At 40.4% G+C, this 20,067-nt stretch overlaps 2 protein-coding genes across 4 annotated transcripts in view; both read right to left on the reverse strand.

Annotated features, from left to right (window-relative positions):
- The window catches only part of bsnb (bassoon (presynaptic cytomatrix protein) b), a 65,557-nt gene extending 55,941 nt beyond the window's left edge, over positions 1 to 9,616 (reverse strand). For both annotated transcript variants that reach the window (XM_023262225.3, XM_023262224.3), the window contains exons 1-2: positions 9,303 to 9,616; positions 1,634 to 2,024 (exon numbers count right to left, since the gene is read on the reverse strand). In XM_023262225.3, coding sequence (XP_023117993.2) covers positions 1,634 to 2,024; positions 9,303 to 9,481 — 570 coding nt within the window. In that variant the 5' untranslated portion in view covers positions 9,482 to 9,616. The remainder of the gene's footprint in view (positions 1 to 1,633; positions 2,025 to 9,302) is intronic.
- Positions 9,617 to 11,488: 1,872 nt separating this feature from the next.
- On the reverse strand, positions 11,489 to 19,981 carry bap1 (BRCA1 associated protein-1 (ubiquitin carboxy-terminal hydrolase)). Of its 2 annotated transcripts, none has more exons than XM_023262188.3 (17): positions 19,791 to 19,981; positions 19,456 to 19,485; positions 19,319 to 19,373; positions 18,246 to 18,378; positions 17,174 to 17,293; positions 16,875 to 16,936; positions 16,575 to 16,717; positions 16,177 to 16,255; positions 15,963 to 16,086; positions 15,601 to 15,742; positions 15,301 to 15,476; positions 14,364 to 14,497; positions 13,783 to 14,246; positions 13,314 to 13,543; positions 13,032 to 13,124; positions 12,872 to 12,944; positions 11,489 to 12,509 (listed from the first exon to the last, which is right to left on the reverse strand). In XM_023262188.3, exons 1-17 carry the CDS (start codon positions 19,825 to 19,827, stop codon positions 12,376 to 12,378), a joined length of 2,229 nt encoding a protein of 742 aa, XP_023117956.2. In that variant the 5' UTR covers positions 19,828 to 19,981; the 3' UTR covers positions 11,489 to 12,375. The 2 variants fall into 2 exon arrangements, with proteins under 2 accessions (XP_023117956.2, XP_023117955.2); XM_023262187.3 differs by having other exon boundaries at positions 13,314 to 13,546.
- Positions 19,982 to 20,067: the final 86 nt, after the last annotated feature.

Raw genomic sequence — 20,067 nt, forward strand, 5'->3', positions numbered from 1 at the left:
CATTTACTGCCTCTATCCTGGTACTTATTCAGCCTACAGTTGCTCTCGTAGCCTGTAGGCCAGCTTAACTGACGTTGCATCTTGGCCGCAATTTGCAACATGACTCACTGGAGTTGATGTGAAACTTTGTGACAGATGACACAGCCACATTTGACTCACAGCAACAGTGAAGCGTAGCCTAATTCAAATTAGGCAAGTGATTTATTTTAGGATGAAGGCAATAGGCTTCTCTCAGCTACCTGTTAACAGTGATGAGCGCTTAGATGCACATGAATAATTGTGAATGACGGGGAAATGTGTTGTGGAAATGTGCTGCTTTCAATGATGCTACAAAAAGCGTTTTTTGGGGGGAGAGGCTTCTAGCATGATTTGGATACTCACTCGTTAGTGTCAGTAAGAATGGATGAACAACATACTGTATATGGTTAATACACATCGCATGTGCTGTGTGCCGGTACGTTGTAGAATCAACTGAAAAGCATGTACAGTTTGTTCTAGATACGAGTCTCTGATTCATTATGACTAATAGGATGTGACTGATTCATTACTGTGCACCTCAGAGCAAGTGTGTGATGAGCAGGTCTTTGGAGATGAAAGTTCATGAGCCCAACAGATTATTAAACACTTAACCAATCAAGGCGCACTATGGCTCTCAACCAGCATGCAACTAATTCACATCTTGACTCCCATTCAGCTGGTACAGTCCAGCCGGTGAGCCAGTCACAGCCAACTTGATAACAATACTCATCGCCAACATTGCTCATAAATGTCAATGAGAAATAATTATCGCAGTAAAAATTAAACCAAAAAAAGCAGCACCCGAATTACGCAGTTTGATCAAAATTACAAAATGCAAGTTAACACCCTTCATCCCATCAGAATGCTGTTAATATACTATATCTACACTGTGCACATAAAGATTTGCATTGACGTTACGCCACCTTTTTATGGATGTTATGAATAAGCAGAGGTGATGCGTAGCTGAGAGGAAGGCAATGGCTATCTTGAAAAATTTAAGGCTAACAGAATCAAGTGCAACCCATGTGATGTCCCACACATGCAATATGCATGTATGACTCATACGTCTATGTAAGTAGCGCCACACAGGGGAAATAATGTCACACAAAACAAAGCCTGAAGGCATAAAGACTCCTAGTTTATGTTAAAGCAGAGCAACACAACAAGTACTTTAAAGGACACTGTATCATGTCTCTGTCTGCTTTGTAAAATTCTTAGATTTAATTACGTGTTTCATTGTGATAAGCGTGTGCTTTCGTTAGTCTACACTAAACAGTCACCCCTGTGCGTCTTTTGGCTTTAGCCTCTGGGCGGTCTGAAATGTTGTATGCCTGAATTCATTCCGAATCTGTTTGTGCAGTCGATTACACAGCTGCTTTTTTTTTTTTTTTTTTTTTTTTTTTAACCATTTTTGCAGTATTTCAGATTTTCCATATGAATGCACTGTGGCAGATGCTGACCATGTTTGTAGCCCAGGACATAGCGACGGAGGTGACTTTAGATGGACATCACCTACACTGGTAAACTACTGTACAACAGAAAAAAAAACCAATCTAAAAATAGAAAAGGGACATGACTGGAATTATCATGGTCTTGGTCAAGCAGCACTGCCTACCTCTGTGAGGTGAGGGTTGGGGTTGAAGCCACACTGGGTGCACACCATGGAGCGGCACTGTGTGCAGGTGTTGGAGTTCGGCTTGTCATCCCCTGTGCCCATCAGGTCTGTGGTTTTGCAGACTGGGCACAGTTTGCTGCTGGGCATGGGTGCAATTTGAGGCACAGAGTAAGGGGAGGTGGGGACGCTGCCTCGGTCTGGGGACACAGAAGGGGACCTCCCAGTCCTGCTGCTACCCACATCCACCTGCAGACTCTTCCTGGCCACGTGACCCTGGCCCTGCTCTCCCTGGGGTGCAGCATGCTGAGGTGTGTCATGGGAGGCCAGCCTGTCACCTGTCCCATGGCTGCTCTGGACTCCTGCTTTCGGTCCCGGATCTGATGGAGGTGCTCTAGCATAGGAAGTAAAGAGAACAAAGGTAGACATTTAGGTTCTAATTTAGGAGTCACTAGGACTGATTTTACAGAAAAACAATCAGTTATGATGTACTGTAACTTTTTGACACCACTGTTAATTACAAACAGCCATCTGGGTCTGGATACACTTTTCTGATATCACAACACAGAAATCTTTAAGGGAGCTTTCAACGGTATTGCAGGTATTTCAAACTGAACACCAGGACAAAAAAGATGTTTGTGCTTGTTGCACTGTGAACACTGTATTTTTAAAAAACATCATATTAATTTTTTTGACAAAATAACTCCTGAACTAGCTTATATCCAGCTATTCCATCAAACTACTATTTCCAAGGTCAAGAATGATTTTGACTTCTTTTCCACTTGAGCTTGCACAACACTGTGATGTATATACAGTTGTGTGCATTCACTGTTGAGCCATACGTACATTCTTTCTGTTGACATTTCTAAGTCTTCATTTTTATCCTTTCTTTTTCTTTTTTCAAATCACTTTTCTCTGGAAAAGCTATTGACACATACTACAATTGTCTGCGTGACTAAGGAAGGCCTTGAGTCCACTCCTTCATATTGTTATACAAGCACACATTCACAAACACTGCAGTCTGTGGTATTTCTTCAAATCGCAGAATCTACTGTATAAGTCAAACGATTGAGTTTAAAACTTTGTACACTTGAAGTTGGAAAAACCATCTTACATTTTTTAATGTAACTGAAATTCACTGTAAAACATAAGCAGAGCAGCTTTTTAGATACGCAATTGATACAAGCACAGGAACACACTCGAATCTAAATTTTGTTTGTATTTAAAGCAAACCTTGTAACAATTAGACCTAGTAGCATTTAAGCACTGCATTGTAAATGTAAACTGTAGCTTATACATTTTGCATGAATTTGTATGTATTCTAATGTGCTGCATTTAATGTTTTCACAAGTGGGGTTTTTAAAGCCGTAATCTCTACTTAATTTCAATAAGCAGTGCTTCTTGAGTCGTACATTTTGGAACCCTTCAGCTCTTAGATGCATTAGGTCCACATACCATTAAGAGATATTATTGTGGTTTCTGAGAGGCAAATGTTGACTATTTCATATTGCCTCTATCAGTGTCTGTGAAGTGCTCCTTGTGGCTTGTTGCTACACTTTAAATCTGTTTGGTTCTGGCCGCAGCAGCATGTTTGGGGTGGAACAAAGGTATCAGTGCTGTAACCTTTTGGCTTTCTTGCTCATTCTGGCCTTGAGGCTTTAGTGCGAAAAGCGAAATAAGAATGCAAGATTTCCACTGTCATAACAACTTAGACCTTGTTTTGTCATGGCCGTCATCTTCAAAGGCAGTCTCAGCAGCAGCTCTGCATCCACAGTGAAGGAAGGGTGGAAATAAAGGGAGGAACAACGGAATTAAAATAGAGCATGTTAGCAACTGTGAGTCACTGCAGATGACTTGAGCTGCTGCACAACTCTAACCTTGTTCAACTCTCCACAGGAGCCCTGTGTTCACCACAGTGAGCCCATCGGGAAAAATCTGCACTTTTTAAACCATCACTGGACTGTGTGTGGATACTTGACATGCGACACAGTTGCCGACCACAACTCTCACTCTGTTTGAGGCTAAACTGGACTTTTGCAAATACCGCTAAAGTGTCTTATCACTGATAGACTGCGTAGTCTAGATTTAAGTCTAAATCTTACATGCCCCCGTGTCCTCACAAGCTACAAGGTAGATTCACATAATAAGTATCACTTGAATAGCAAAGACATCGAGTGCAGTCTCTCGTGATTTATGCAAATCCTCAGGCATGGCTTAATGAGAGTCAAAAAAAGTGTTTAAACTGGAAGCCACCTTTTCAAAAGATCTCTCCGATATTCTCATCCATCAGCAAATGGGAGTCCACTGAGAACTACTTGTGGCTTTGTGTCTAAAGCACTACAAATTACGTGCTTTATCACAAAGTGGATAGTGAAGTGTTTGTATGTTGCAGTCTTTAGTAATGGGATCTCCCTGAGAAGCTTCCTATCGTGAAGAAGTAGAAAGACGGCCGGATTGTCCTCACAGCTTCAATAATACATGGAACATAGGACATACAAGTCAGCACTTTTAATATCATTGCAGCTGCAGGACAATGTGAATCTTAGAAGAGCCATTTAACATTTTAAAAGACGCCTATTTTATGGCTTCCCAAGAGTTAGATGAGAACATTTATAGCACTCTCATATCTGATTAGTAATAAAGGGTGACAGGAAACAGACGGTTAGCTTAGCTTAGCACAAAACGACTGGAAACAAGTTGAAATGGCTAACTATTCTGTTGCAAGGTGACAAATCTAATTGACAATGTTCCCAGAGGTTGCATGATGGCGTCAAGATATTTAGAAATTACTGGTCCCAGGCTGAGAAGTAGTTCAGCTAATAACCCTCACTAACTGTAACAAGTCATTACTGCACTTCTGCTTGCATTTTTGAACGAGACATGAAGTGTTTTTTGGTTTTATTTTACCACTCATTCTAACTGGCCACTGGCATGGCGTTATGTTTACTGGGTCGATGTGAGAATGTCATCAATTTTCTCATCTGTGTGCTGCACATTCTCCAATTGTATGCTAACAAGCTCGCAGTGGACATAATGATGAACAGAGACTACTGGCACTGTCACACAGAACAGGTGGGACCCAACAAGCCATGTCAACACTCAGTATCACAGTACGGAGAGTGTATCCAACCAAAGACAAAGTGTTTTTTGCACAGAGATGGATATATTTGGTCATTCAGCACAACCCAATATTTAATATCCAGTATTATAAAAGCCACTGCAGTGTGCAAGCCACAGAGCATTTTGATGAAAATCTAATGCTCATTTTCAGTTTGACTACAGAAAAATAAGAGAATTCTTTCAACATAAACCTAAAGTCTATTTCAGTAAAACCTCAGCAGCCAAGTGTAGCCATTTCTCCAGTATTCTTCAAGCAGTGTTGCACCCACATTATGTTTTAGCTGTCAATACTCATTCTGCATGTAGAAATCAACAGGACAGGCCTTTACTAAGTGCCAAGCCATTACATTTACTACTACATAAAGGTTTACTGAGCAATAAAGACCACTGCAAAAAAAAAAAAACAATTAACAGAAAATGATACCATTACAAATATCAATTTTTCTATTCAGATAAATATATAAAAGTGACCTCACACTGACACCTGGTTTGTCAAATATGTCCCTTGCTACAGGGAACATAATCTGACAGACATGTACTTAATTTTAGATGGATACAGTATATACAGTATCAGTATTCCTATAATGGAGATCCTGTATGTTTCTCATTGATTTATACCTCTGTCCATTGGAAATGAAACTGGGTAGCTGAGGCTTCTGAGTGAAAAGCTATCTCGTGCCTTCCATTTAGTAATATTTAAAGGTCAAAGCAAAAACATTCTGGATGAAGCAGGCTTCAGATGCACTGTGTTGAAATGCATGTTAGAGGCATCAAGCGAAGAATACATCCACCGTGAAATATCCGCTTGTCAAAATAGCATCAACAACTAGTGCAGCTGTTTTCAGCGAGCACTGGGAATGTCAGGTCAGAAAAATTCAAAGAGGTTCTGTTTTTTCTTTCCCCAGTAGGAAATACTTTCAGCTTTATAATGATTCAGCAAGACAGATTTTGTTTTGTCATGCGGTGGCTGTTGGACACTTGGTTGTTAGTAAAGAAGTCTTCTGTGCTGATGTGACTTGCCAGGGTTAAGAAGAACTAAGGAACACAGATGGTGTGACACCTAATCAAGTACCTCTGTCAAAAATTATGACAAATGTGTCCTTTTAAAAAGGTTGTTCATTGACTTTCAGGAAAAAAACAGCCAATAGCTACTAATGAAAAGAAATCCGACACACAATTAATGTCGTTCATTTTTTGAATGAACCAAATTTGTTTCAGAGGCTGTGACAAATAGAGCTAAATCAAGGCTGACACAAAGTGCACTAAACGAACTATGACAGGGTTTCCGACACAGGTGGATAGCAGATGTATAGGTCACAGCTCTTCTTATGTTCATTATCTGCAGACTTTTCATCATTTACAATCAGATAAGCTCCGCTAACCTTCAAAAAATAACTGATTAGCAGTCAAGACATGGAAGACTGAAATCTTACTGTGGAGACAATATATTCCACATGATGCTGGTCAAATGTAAAAATAGTAGCTGTGGTGCTCAATCTTTAATTTGTAACCTGCAGTGGCTCATGTGATAACTGTTAAACATGCATAATTCTATCAAATATTTCACTCAAACTCGCAACAAGTAAACCTTAAACAATGATCCCAAAGACAGCACACAAACTGTGCAGCAGCTATATATTGTTTCATGATAACTGTAACTTAGATGAGTGGCAAGCTGAATCCACTGTATGTACTTGTGACAAAACCAGGTACAGTATCTATGCTGCCAAGATATTCAATGTGGTAAGTGGGAGTTGAGCGAAGTTCACTTTCAGCCGCAGTGTAGTCTCAGTATGTTAGAGAAAAACCATCTTCAGTCTGAAAACATGAAGTGGAGAGCTACGCACTTGACTTGACAGCCTGTTTTCAGTCAGCTTCGTCAAGTATAACAAAAAATCCCAACCACCAATTTGCAGCACTTTGCTACTGAAGTCTATGCAAGCGAAAAGAAACGGTAAAACTGGGATCTAAATAAGATTACACAGCATGCTCTAACTTATAATTTTTTAATGTAGGAAGCAGGACATCATCACTGCACTGCCAGTCCCTCACAGCTAGACATTCATTTTCTTTATGTAGGAGTGTCATAAATAAGAAGAACTGCTTTTGCATTATTTGTTTGAGTTATGACAACCATTTGGTATGTGTAGGATACATAACATACAGTGCTTTCATTGCTGAAGGTAAATTAATTATGAGGACATCCTGTTAGAACGATACATCTTGGAGCATTAGCACATCCATTATTTTTATGGGTTTTATGAACTGCAGCTCTGTTTGGGTTCGAAAAGAACCAACGTCAACGGCAAATGTTGAACAGACTGAATCATTACCTGTCTGCATTTTATGGCACAAGCAATTAAATGGTGGAGAAGATGCGCTTGTTCACTAATTCAGTTGTTAAGATGGAAAACAGCGAGACGACAATGTAGCAACAGCACACCGAGCGCATTGTTGTAAACAGGAAATATTTAGAGCTTGTGTCAGAATGCTTTTCAGTTATGGTCATCAGGTCGGGATGACTGTGCACTTAGTCAAAGCTGTTAAGATGAAAGAAGAAAACATTTATTGTGGTGCTTTGTGAGGCACAAGCATAGGATGGCTCCCATCGCCTCATAGTCTCCTATAGAGGCTCAGATTTAGCTCTCTGACTGCGATGAATAAAATATAATATGGTCTGAAATAGAGCAAAAAAAGTCCTATATGGGACTTATTTTTGAATATGGTTATACAAAGGCATATTATATCCCTATTCATATTAATAGGCAAACCCATAAAATGCTGCAACTCGTTTTAATTAAGATCAAAGGCTCCTATCTACAGTTTCAACCCAGCCACTGTCTCATTGTTGCCTAAACTCTTGCAAGCTCTTTGTAAAAGAATATGTTAAAGTAAGAATCAGATTGAACGTGGGCCCACGATCCTAAGAAACCCATTTAAATTAGCGACATGATATACTCTCTGTCTCTCTCTGCCCATTTCTCACCCTGCCTCCCTCCGTCTCCCAGCACACTCAGTCTCTCAGCCATCACTTTATGAGATACCTTGGGGTGGATACCAGAGAGAAATCAAGATATAAAAGAATCATGAGGTTACAAGGGAGCTATGAGCCTTTAAACCTGCCCCACAGTGAATATACAGGATGGACAGTGAGTGCTTTTCCAAATAGAAACATACAGAGGACTGGACATTATTAAAAGTATATAGCACTATCTCGCAGAACACACCTAGAGCCCACAAACACACCCTGAAACCACTTTCTGCAACAAAACAAATCATGCCCTGACAAAAGACATATTCTCCAAGGAACCGGCTCTACTCTTTGTAGCATGAAGAAATCTATATATCTATTTTACAGTGCAGACAGACTGTAAGCAGGTGTGGCAAATCCAAGACGCAGCTGCGCCTCTCTGCATGTGCGTATTCAGGTCTGCAACTGTTGAACTGTGTAATTAAGGCAATATCAGATCTTGTTGGGAAGGGTAATCCCTCCTACACACCCACACAGAAACCTGCAGGCCACCGCATGTGATCACGCCAATGATTTGGGCTGGCTTTTGGAAAAAAAAAAGGCTGATATTTTATCAGCGTGAGTAGAAGCCAACAATAGGGTTTACATATGTTAACTGCCAAAATCAGGGCAGTATTGTCGTGTAATGCTTAACACGGCACTGTCAACGTGACTGAGCTGAGTGTCTGGATTTTCTTATGGAAAGATGCAACAACACTTCTCCAGGAGAAATGACCCTTTTCTGTGCAGCTGTGCAGTTGACGGTGGAGAAAAACATTTTCCAATGACTGCATATTGATTTGAGACTGGGCTCTGATAAGTGAGACTGCCATGGCACATGCGTTTTGGTCTCCTGTGCTCACACTGACGACGTATGAGTGACACTAGCATCCTATACTACATAGTCACCAGGATCCAGACAGTCTGCTCGTCAGGAGGAAGGTGATTTCCCACAATGACTCTGTATTTACTAGTATTCATGTCGAAGCATCAACCTGTAATGGACCCTTCAACGTGAGATCCAGTGCACTCTGCATCATTTACATTTCTAATTTATTTATCACCTGAGGCTATGGGGACATTCATTTTTCTGAGATCCATCTCAAAGTATTCATACTTACTTGGCACAATCTCGCAATGAGAGAAAAAAATTGTCGCTCTTTCATTCATGATACTTAATGATGCCTCAGGACAGACACCATGAAAACGGGCGTAGAAATTCCTACTGGAACGTCTGAGAGCTACATTCACATTATTATTGATTCTACATCGAAAGCGTTGCATATTAAATTTGACTTCGACCCAAACTGACGTTGATTAATAGGGTGGTGCTGTCAAAAGAGCAAAAAAGGGGTGGTGAAATGTGTTGACAAGGATATTGAAATAAATAATTAAGCACCCATTCAGGTCTATCTATACGCAGTCGGTTGATCTTATATCTCCGCTGCACGTTAATGTACGGCTGCACACCACGCCGCCGTGTAGCCTACATGATTTCTCTCCACAGTTTTGGCGGAGAGGCGTCCTAGCTTTCGCGACTACCTGTTAATCCCCGGGCCGGGTCCAGCCCCGCTTCCTCCGGCTGGCGCTCCATTGCTCGGCTTGATGAGCTGTCCAGAGTCCGGTGGTGCTGAAATGGAAGCCGGAGCCCCCGCTGCAGGGACGGCGGGGCCGGGCTGTCCCGCCTGTCCCTCCCCCTCCATACTGGCCTCGTTCCCCATCGCCTCGGGATAGGTCTCGACGGAGAGAAACGCTGTTGTAGATGGTTCTACAGCTGCGGCGGAAACTCAGATGAAACTCAGCGTTGCTCCTCTTCCGCCATCATCACCTACAATTCAGCATCCTGCACGGAGCACGCGCGCTGACGGAAGGGCGAGGGAGCGCGCTGACGCAATGGGTGGTGACTAGTGTGGCTCGTACGTGCGCGTTCGCGGCGCCCAGTTATCTCAAGCCTCAAGTCACCACGCAAATACCCCCGAGCCCTCTACTGCGCATGTCTGAAGACGACTGAGAACCCCCGGATTCAATTCACGTCTTTCCCTTTATAGAGCGTTCGTTTTGTAACCTAAATGATGAAGACAATGAACAGCGCGGGCTGCGTGTTTGAAATGTGGCCATCCGATATCATATTTGACAGCATTTTGTATTTTCCTTCTTGCGAGGCAGACAGCATCAGAGGAGAAATAAAATCTAATTCAACTGACCCAAAAGCCCTGCAATAAAAACTCAAGGATAATCTCATAATATCATGGCCATATGATTACATTTACCTCCCTAGATAATATAAAATAAACATCATATTTATGAGCTTTTTTATTCAGCAAAATGGCAACAGTTGGTGGACTAACCTCAAATGAAATAGAAAAACTAAAAGAAAATGAGTTTCAAAGACGTCTGAAATTATTTGGCCTATACTGTTAATCACAAATTTCTATAAAGCTGAAATAAATACTCTGTCAATTGTCAGATAATTAATTAGCAACTATTCTGATAACTGATTGAGCTCATCTTTTAAGTCATTTAAGCACAAAAGGCTAAAAATTGCCTGAAGCTTATCAGATGTACATTTGCTGGTTATCTTGGTCTTCTTTGATCTTCAGGGTTCTGAATAAAATAAGCAATTTGAAAAAATGTCATCTTGGGCTTCGGGAAACTGTGGCCTTATATTTTTTAGCTAAATAATAATCAGTTAATTGAGAGAAGAGATAATTAATAATCAAAACATTATTTAATTATTATTTTTTGTACAAAAGTTTGATGTATTTGCATAATTGTACATTGTATTAATTTCAAAAATAAAACACACTAGTGGCAATGATAACACCCTAGCATTAAGAAGCAGAATGAAATGTATTTATTATACTTTACAACCCTAAATCTGTTCAGTGATGAAGTTAGGTGAGGTTTATCTTGGTTTATGTGTCTTCACCAAATTACAGGCAGTGGTGACATAACAGTACAGCTTGGATTCATTTAAGTCAGACATCTGCTGCACTGAAAATGTGTGGCTGAAGGGTATTTTTTTAGCTCCCACTCCTACATAGGCTACTGCGTGTACTTCACTGCTTTGCCTCTGAGCCAGTGTCATTATTAAAAGATCATCATACCAGAGCTCAAACATGTCCTGAGGTGCAAACTAACAGGATCAGATGAGCAACAAAGTGCAAAGTGCCAAAACACTTGTTATGTAGCGGCTGATGGCTTTACTTATGATAAGTTCAGTGTATCTGGTGATTTTATATGTTACAGAAGACTGTTCACCCAGTAGGATCATATGAAATGGAATTTAGGTTGGTTTATTCTGCAAAATAATAAACCGCAGATGAACTGAAAATGTTCAAGCAAATGCAAAATATTTCTATAACTTTAAATATTTATCTGAATATGCATTGTCCATTACAGCCATGTTGCCACAACACAATCAGATTGCAGTGAATGCCTTGTTTTCTTCGTTGTGAATGATTCTACCTACAGTGAGTCTGTAGGTCTGAGATGGTCCCACTCCTCTCTGAAGGATTGCTCTCCCTAGTGTACACCAGCTGTCACTACAACACTTACCATTATCTAATAAACAAATCTGATCTAATAAAACTTTAAACACTTCTAACACATTTTGTTGCAAGTGGAATCTTACACCAACACATTCACTTTAACTATAATATGCAGCAATCCTGTAATCATGACACTTTAAAAGACCCAAGATGCACAAAAGAATTGGATTATAGAGAGATATTTTCATTGACTTTATTGTAGTATGAAACGGCAAGCACAAGGAACAACTGTATTCAGTGTACAGGCGAGCCAGTTAACAGATACGTATGTACAAAACACACAGTTGCACACATCCAACTTAATATTCACTCACTGCGAGATCCATTTCAGGTACAAAAATAACAGAGGAGTTTGTTTTTCATTCACAGGACCTCAAGAGACATACAAACACAGCTAGAGACCCTTAGTTGAAAAGACATTCCAATGAAAAGAAAAACCCTGATGCATCATTAAGATTAAAACTGTCCATATATAAGGTGATTAAAAGACAATTTTAATGTTATATAGTGAATTATTTACACTGTATGCTGAAAGTGAAATGCAGTGGATGAGTCACACTACCTTTTTTGTCAGAACATTCAATACTTGATTGGCACTGTGAAAACATGAAAGAGGGATGTAGCTGAAGAGATATTGACTTGTGGTTGCCAAAGTGTATATTTCAGGACATACAGAGAAGTTTTGAAGAAATCCTTAAACCCTCCACCAAGTAACTATTATACTGACCACAAAACTGTAGAGAATTCCTTTCAATAAAAAACATTCAGGTGCATCATTGTGAACATGCCTTTTTTTCATATTTACAAACTGGAGATAGCAATGGCACAAGAGGAAAATTTACACTGAGTCTAAAATGGTATTACATATATACAAAAATGATAAAAGGGCTGACCAAACACATGGTCGATTTCATGAAGCAGAAGAGGCTCTGGCAAAAAAAAAAAAAAAAAAAACACACTAAACTGCCTCAAGGAGAGTTTCAGGAGTGCAGCAGTTTCTTCTTCTGTCTGTGGTGATTGCTTGGTGCTCACAGGTTGCTTACAGAAGTTGTGATTGTTTGTATTTACTGGCGTTTGGCTTTGTAAGGTCTGGAGCGTTTCCTTCGATCAGGTTTCCTCTGTTTGTGCAAGCGGCCGATACTCACTCCCTGCCGCCGACGCACGGAAATGTTTTGCTCGACGAGGCTGGCCAACATGCCTACAGAGGACACCCAGTCAGAATGAATAAAGAAAGTGAATTATGAAAACATCAAGAAAGCGGATTTGACTGTTTTTTTTTAAGTTGGTGAACAGGAAAAATGGGGGTTTGTATGTATTTCTGACAAGGAGGAATGTACATACTACGCCCATATAAAAATGACTTCTCGTTTTCCTCGATCATTGTCAAAATTCGTAGCGACTCTATAGTTTCACAGTATCTAAAATCATAGTGTGATTTGAGTGGCAGGATTTGAAACAGGTACCACGAGTATTCATGAATTTAAATGAAACCTCTAAAAAGTCCCAGTCAGAGAGAGAAAAGGCAAGAAAAATAGTGAAGAAATGAGCGATCAGGTTTACCTTCTTGGGCCAGCATGGATATAAAGGTGCAGATAAACTCGTCATAATTGTGGGTCCTCCTCTGATCATCAATCTGAACAAATGAAAACATTTAGATATCCATTAAATTTCGATTAAAGTCCCACCGGGGATTACTGGATTGCAGGTGATCAAAACCTACTTTATATTTCTTTCTCTTTTCTACTTCCTCCTTCAGATACACCTCGTAATTGGCAATGTCGGCCTCCACACACTTGAGCAGTGCAAGCAGCTCCTGCAAAAGACAGAATGAACAGCTCTGTGTTTGTTTATTATATATTTTCGTATACAGCTTCAGCTCCCTAATTGGCAGCACAGGCAAAAAAGTGAGGGCACTATGAGACTAAAAGGAACAGTGGTGGGCTGATATGCATAGCAATGTGCATACTACAGTACATTATAACAGGGAATCTGCTGGACTTACTTTAGGTGAGTACTTATCCCCGGGAGGCTTGCTGTCTGCAGCAGTGTCAACAGCACTGAGCTTTTCCTTGCTAGGTTTCACTTCTGTTTCATCTTTGTTCTCCTCTTCTTTCTTCACCTCTACAGATGTTCCTTCATCTCCCTCGTTCACGCCTTCCTTTTCATCTGCTTGCTCTTTGTCTTTTGCCTTCTCAGGAGTGCCGGGCCGCTTTGTTCCATCAGCAGCCAAATCTGCTATAGAGGTAATGAATGACAAACTATTTATCAAAATTAGCTACACGCACACAATCCATTATTAAAAACAGCCTCCTTTATACACATTACAGTCACCCCAAATTGTGTACTTCTACTGTCTAAAATGATTAATATGCTCAAATATCAAGTGATAGATTCAAAGGTTTACTTCAGCAGAGGCTTTTAAATCACCTTCATAAATAACATGGACGACAGTAATGGTCCTGTGTACTCACCAGATGGAGGGAGAGCATAGATGACTCCGTCCTCCTGTAGGTGTAGCAAGGCTACACTGACAGAGGGACCGAGTTCTCTCACAGCTCGGTTATGTCTGGAGTCTAGCCTCAGCATCTCATCCTCTCCGAACAGCACGCGAGACAGATGGGAAGCAACTGGACTGGACGGGCGTGTAGCAGCCTGGGACCGTGCCGGTGAGCGCAGCGGGGAGTTGAAGGCGCTGCCAATCTCAGAGGCTGTGTCGGTGCTTTCGTTGCTGGGCGTGGGGGAAGGCTGTGAAGCAGATGTGATACAAATGCCCCCAGTGCGACCCTCGGTGCGTACAGACAGTGGTGTATTCAGGGCATCTTTCCTTTGGACTTCCTTCTTCAGTTTCTCAGCCAGAACACTGAGGGCGATCTGGCTCTCCATTCCGGTGGCAACCCGCCCTGTTCGTGAGCGCAGACTTGCCTTTCGTCTAACCCTGAAAAAAGGAAACATTTATAAACTCTAATTAAAAAAAAAAACTTCAGCTTCAGGTCAGATCACAACAGGAAACGGAAAACAAAATGATCCCCATACACACATTACAGGGGCTGACCTGCTGGATGTGCCTGCAGATGCAGTCACTTCTTCTTCATCATCATCATAGTCATCCTCATCGTCTGAGTATGGAGGCTGTGGGGGACCTGGCATCCGAGAGCGACCAACACCAGCTGCAAGGTCTTCCTCCTCCTGTCAATTGGAGAATCTTTAATAAACCTCCACAGAAAATTTTTTTTAAGCCACAAAAATCATTTTATGAGCCACCAAAGATACATTTGAGAAGCCTAAGATAACACCTGTGAAAAATATTAAAACTAAATTGCCTTTGAATCGCCTCTACAGTATAAAAGTTACATTTTTTTTATTAACAGCAGCTTTTTAAAGAAGCAGCACAGGTCTCTAGTGAGCTGAATGCACACAGCTTGAGAGTGTTCAGGAAAGAGAAAAGAGAAAACAACCTTTCAGTGACAAAATCTGAGAGAGTGAGAGAGAATACACAAAATGTTTGCAAAGTCAAATCTAAGACATATACAGAGGAATGGGAGCTCTGCCTTGTTCTAAAGTGTGGAACCATAATGTTTGCATAATATTCTCAAGCTCTCAGCTGCGTGAAACAGACTGATCAAATGTATTTCCATGGAAACAAAGTAATATCATCCAAAAATGTGCATGTCAATGGAACAGACCAACTGGAATTAACAAAAAACACCTTGTGATGTTTATCTTTTCTAGGTAGCTATACAGTAAAGTCTGATAGTTACTTTTGTATTTTCTGAAAGGTACAGAAAATACGCTCAAATACATCTACCTAAACAACTAACGACTACAGCGAATTGTTTCATTATGAAGACGTCAACTTAGGCTCTGGAAACGTATTGTCAGCTTTTATTGCAATTATACATCAGATGATTAACTTCTGATTAATCAATGATATACCTACAGATACGCCAGCAACACAAGCAATGTGTGACACTCTTTACCTCTATTCTTACCTGCATTGGAGACTTAGCATAGTTGTGGTTGTCCAGGAAGGCAGGCAGGCGTTGAACAATGGGGTTGGGATTGGTGACCTGCTGAAGTCCTCCTCCAGTGGGGACTGGTGGTTTTCCCATAACCTTAGAGTTTCCTGAAGGGCTAGGGGTGTTTTTGGACTGAACTCCTGACTCGTCTACAGAATATAAAATGAACGGCGTGTTTTTTTATGCATCAGTTTAGTGTTTATGATGAGCCCCTGCACAATTTAAAGGACAAAAGTGAAAGACAGACAGTGGGAGCAGAGCAAATTAAATTACCTGAAGAAGCCTGATCAGCCCCTTGGGATGTAACTGGCTCCGCATCGGCTTCTTTCTTGATGGCAGTGGAACTATCATCAGGAGAAGAAGAGTCCTGCTGCTTTTTGTCATGGACAAGTTCAGTCTGAGTGAGTCGGATCATCTGAAGACAGGACAACACACTTTAACAGCCTCTTCAAAGAACATACACAGATATTCCACAATATACTGACAAACATCAGTTCATATGACAAAGGAGATCGTGTTTATAAATTCCACTTGGTTATAAAACAATAAAGTTTAACATACTCTTACAATTGTTCGGACACATGGGATTGTAGTTGACCTGCGGTGAAACAGTTCAGTTCACCTCAGCTCCTCACCTTCTGTAGACCCTCAAGAACGGTCTGTCGATTCCTCTTTAGAATTTCCAGTTTGGACTCGTACTTCATCCTGCGGTCAGGCACCACTGCCATCAGGTTGAAGCGGATGTCATGGTACGGTTCACTGAAAAAGAGCAGAGGAGCAGCATGAGAATGAAGCCCTACAGGTGAGTATAGAAGCTAAACCACTACTTGAGCTAACTGGCTCACTCACCCGGCAGTGGCCAGTCCAATCCGCTCCATAATAACCCGCCGAGCCTTATCAGTCCATTCCTCCTCCTCACCCCAGGGCCCTAAAGTATAGTGCAATATCATACTTCATTTAAGTAGCAATTTCCTAAAGGTGAGTGATTCACAACAGCAGTGATTAACAGAACTGCACTAAATGCATCAATAAAACTGAAGAAGTTCAAATAACTGCCTTAAAAAACAACAACACTGCATCGTTTAAGTGCTGCAACAGCTAAATTCTTGGTCCCCATTAATAATAGGTGTGGACAACTGGTGAGTATAAATCTGATTTCAGGCTATGCACTAGATAAATAATCGCTGATTAAAAACTGTAACAAAACAAATGACATTCTGAATTCTCTGTGTCAGTATGAGTCTCACCATGGTCAATGGGGTAAGCCTTGAGTCCATCAAGCTCAAAGAGACGGTCTTTGATGGGCACATAGCTAACAAAGTGGAAGGCTTCCATGGTCCGCACTGCACTGATGCCGTTCTGTTTCTCTGGCAAATGCCTGGGCTCCGGTCTCCATAGAAACACGGAAAGAGAGCTTGAGAAACCCATGAATGCACAAAGCCTGACATCTCCGACAGCATGGCAGAGCAATCACAGAAGATTTTTTTTTCTCACACAGACTAGTACACACCTAAAAATTTGAAAAGGAATCACTGACTGCAGCCTACCTGGCATGGCTGTTATGAGCTCTAGCAAGCTCTGGGGCATTTCCTATTGCATAACCTTTGCTCTAGAAAAATACATAAAAAGTGAAAGTTAAGCGTGACAGTATGAGAGAGGATGGGAGAGAGAGAGGAAGAACAAATGAGCAATTTGAACCAAGAAGTTGATACAAATGGAAAAACATCCTGATTTGAAATCTAATCTCACAGCTGATTATCAAATTCAAACTGTAAATAAAAAGGGGACTATCAGCTTAGATTTAAAATAGCCAACAATCACGAGTGAGTGCGGTTTAACAACTTACCTCTGGACTAAAGCCTTTTGTAAAAGCCTTCATACGACTAAGGGTGGTGCCAAGCTCGACTCCGCTGCAGTTTAGAAGGACACTCAGCAAAGCGTGGGTGGCACATGAATTTGGTATCAGCTAGATATCAAAATGACAGCATAAAGACAAATTGGATGATGCATTTCATTTTTCCTTTGACAGTTTTGCAAGATATGAATACAAAGATATGTATTTCTTAAGAGCTGGAATCCAACTTTATTCATATTTACTTTGATGTATTCTGTGGTACTAGGGGTTGAATCAGCTCTGCATTTTTTTCATATTTGATGTTAGGATAACTACACATCCTTTGATTATCAAAAAAAATGCTCTGTGGTCTTGTAATTTTTAGTTTTTTTGTCTACTTTTTACCTGGGACATCTCTTTAGAGTGGGAGTTTTTTTTTTTTTTTTAATTATTATTGGGCCCTTTTGTTTGCATTTTAGGGACAACTAAAGAAATAGAGGCGACAACACACAGAAAATGGTCCAGAGTCAAATCAAACCTGGGCAACTGCAGCAAGGTGTAGGCACCCCATTACATCAGTAGCAGTAATAGTATTTGTCAACAGATAATACATCAAAATATATAGAAAACGCTTTAGCTAACCTTATTTTACCTATATTACATGAAGGATAAGCTGTGAAACACCAAACTCTGCTGGTAAGAGCTTAATAAGCACAATAATTAGCTTTGATAAAATTCATCTGTGCTCATACAAACTAGTAAAGCAAATATCTACAAATAGCTGAAAAATCAAGGCTGGTATTTGTCACAGTTTTTTCCATCTGAACTATTGACAAATTACAAAAAAATTACTTATCTAATGTGCTATTTAATGTCTTTTTTATTGAAAAAGTATGTGTATTATGAATAAAGTTTGCTCAGGAGCCTCCTAATCATATTACACACAGCACTAAAATGTGCAACTTGGCAGCTCATGAAAAAACCAGCAGTGGTGTTTATCACTTCAAAAATAAATTAACAGTCACGCACTTTTGCAGGAATAACTACAATGATTAGAAACATTTGTGATCAGAGAAAGTCTTACCTGATGAGCAAAAAACATATCATTTACAATTTCCTCATCAATGACTGATGTCTCATCCACCAAAGTGTTAACTTTCCTCCTGGACCGACGTTCCTCGATCCACTTGAACAGGAAGATGAAGCCATAGACAGGACTAGAAAATAAAAATCAGCATTTCTCACATGTTGCTGCTACAAGTTGAACATGGTGTAGATCACTGTTCATATTCAGGCATGAGTTTTAATGCTAACAGCACCTGAAAGGCAAAGTTGGTTTTAAATTAGTGATAGACCAATCAATGGCCTGATTTATTATCAGATCTGATATTAAGTTGTTTTTCAATCATTGGTATTATTGTTAAGACTTTTAACCATCTCCAGTCAAATATATTCATTTAATAATGTGCTTCTGCCTTTTTCTATTTTTCAGGCTAATCCATGCTTCCCATGTCTGCGTGTCTACAATGGTACATGTGATGAAAATCTTGTCATCCACACAAATCCATGAGGGTTCACATGTACCCCTCTGTAGACGCTATGTGAAGTCCTAAATTTGTCAGAGCAGACAGTCAGCACAGCAAGTGCACCAACTGCACACCTGGCAGGAAAACAATCTGAATTTAACGCAAGCGTTTGTCATGAGGAGAGACTATGCAAGTAGATTCACCATCTTCAACAATACTTTGTGTGCATCCACTGCCCACTCTCAAAGTTGCACACACTGATGTAGAAAGCATGAATTGGCTCTTAGTCACCAAACAACCCCCACAGCAGTGCCCGACAGGTTACATGTCATGGGTAGTAGCCTATGAACATTCAAGGATAAATCCTGAAAACCTCTTTTTACATTAAACATTCGTAAAAACACAAATAAAGAAAAGCATTTTATCAGAGCTGTGTCTTAAAGTGTGTGTTATTCTAAATTCTGACATCAAGATTTTCATTTTTACTGCAAATTGGATATCAGTTTCCTTAATTGGTAATAATTAGTATCAATATTGGCCCTGAAAGACCATATCAGTCTACTCATACTGTAAATCACACGCCAGAATTGCTCACTAAACAGATGCAGCTGATTAAACTCAGGTTACATACCTCTGGCACTTGCTTTGAAGGTCATAGATTTCCTCCACTTGGACCCCTTTGACACCTACAGAATATACACACGAGGAAACACGTTAACAAGACTCTAGCACTGTGATAGTTTTAGGTGTTACGTGTGAGCTACTCACCAAAATCTTCCACCAGCAGAGTGAACAGTCCTGCAATTGTAACATGAATAAATAAATAAATAAATAAATTCAACAACGTACAAAAGCTAGAACAAAAAACAAATAATACATCACTATGTTGCTTTTCCAGGTGTCGTTATTCATCTAACTCCGTATTTACCCTGCTTCGCAAAATTGCACCACAACGTGCATATTAACATTTTAGTTAACCATGTATTGTATTCAAGTCTCTTTCCGAGTTTGTTAAGTCAAGCAGCTTAGAAAGCTAAATTCTCCATCTGGCTTAATGGTGACGCTAACAGTAGTTAGCTGTTGAGTCTGTCGATATTTCTCACCTGGATCACTCTCCAGCTCCAGCCAGCCTTTGTTCATTTTTGCATTTGTGCACAGCGGACTAATATTTAAGATGTCTTCCAGTCCATGTCGGAAGGCAAGGTGAGAATATTCAAAGATAACGCCGTATCCATTCACGAAACAACTGTGGAGTGCTCAAGATAAACACAATAGACAGAACTGGCCGCCTACAAAATCCGTCATCAAGAAACGACGGGGGGTCGCAAAAAACAGTCCGACCTGCAACTTCCTGTAGTCGGACCTGATAGCAAAAAAGAA

Source organism: Amphiprion ocellaris, chromosome 5, assembly GCF_022539595.1.
Source record: "Amphiprion ocellaris isolate individual 3 ecotype Okinawa chromosome 5, ASM2253959v1, whole genome shotgun sequence".
NCBI lineage: Eukaryota > Metazoa > Chordata > Actinopteri > Pomacentridae > Amphiprion > Amphiprion ocellaris.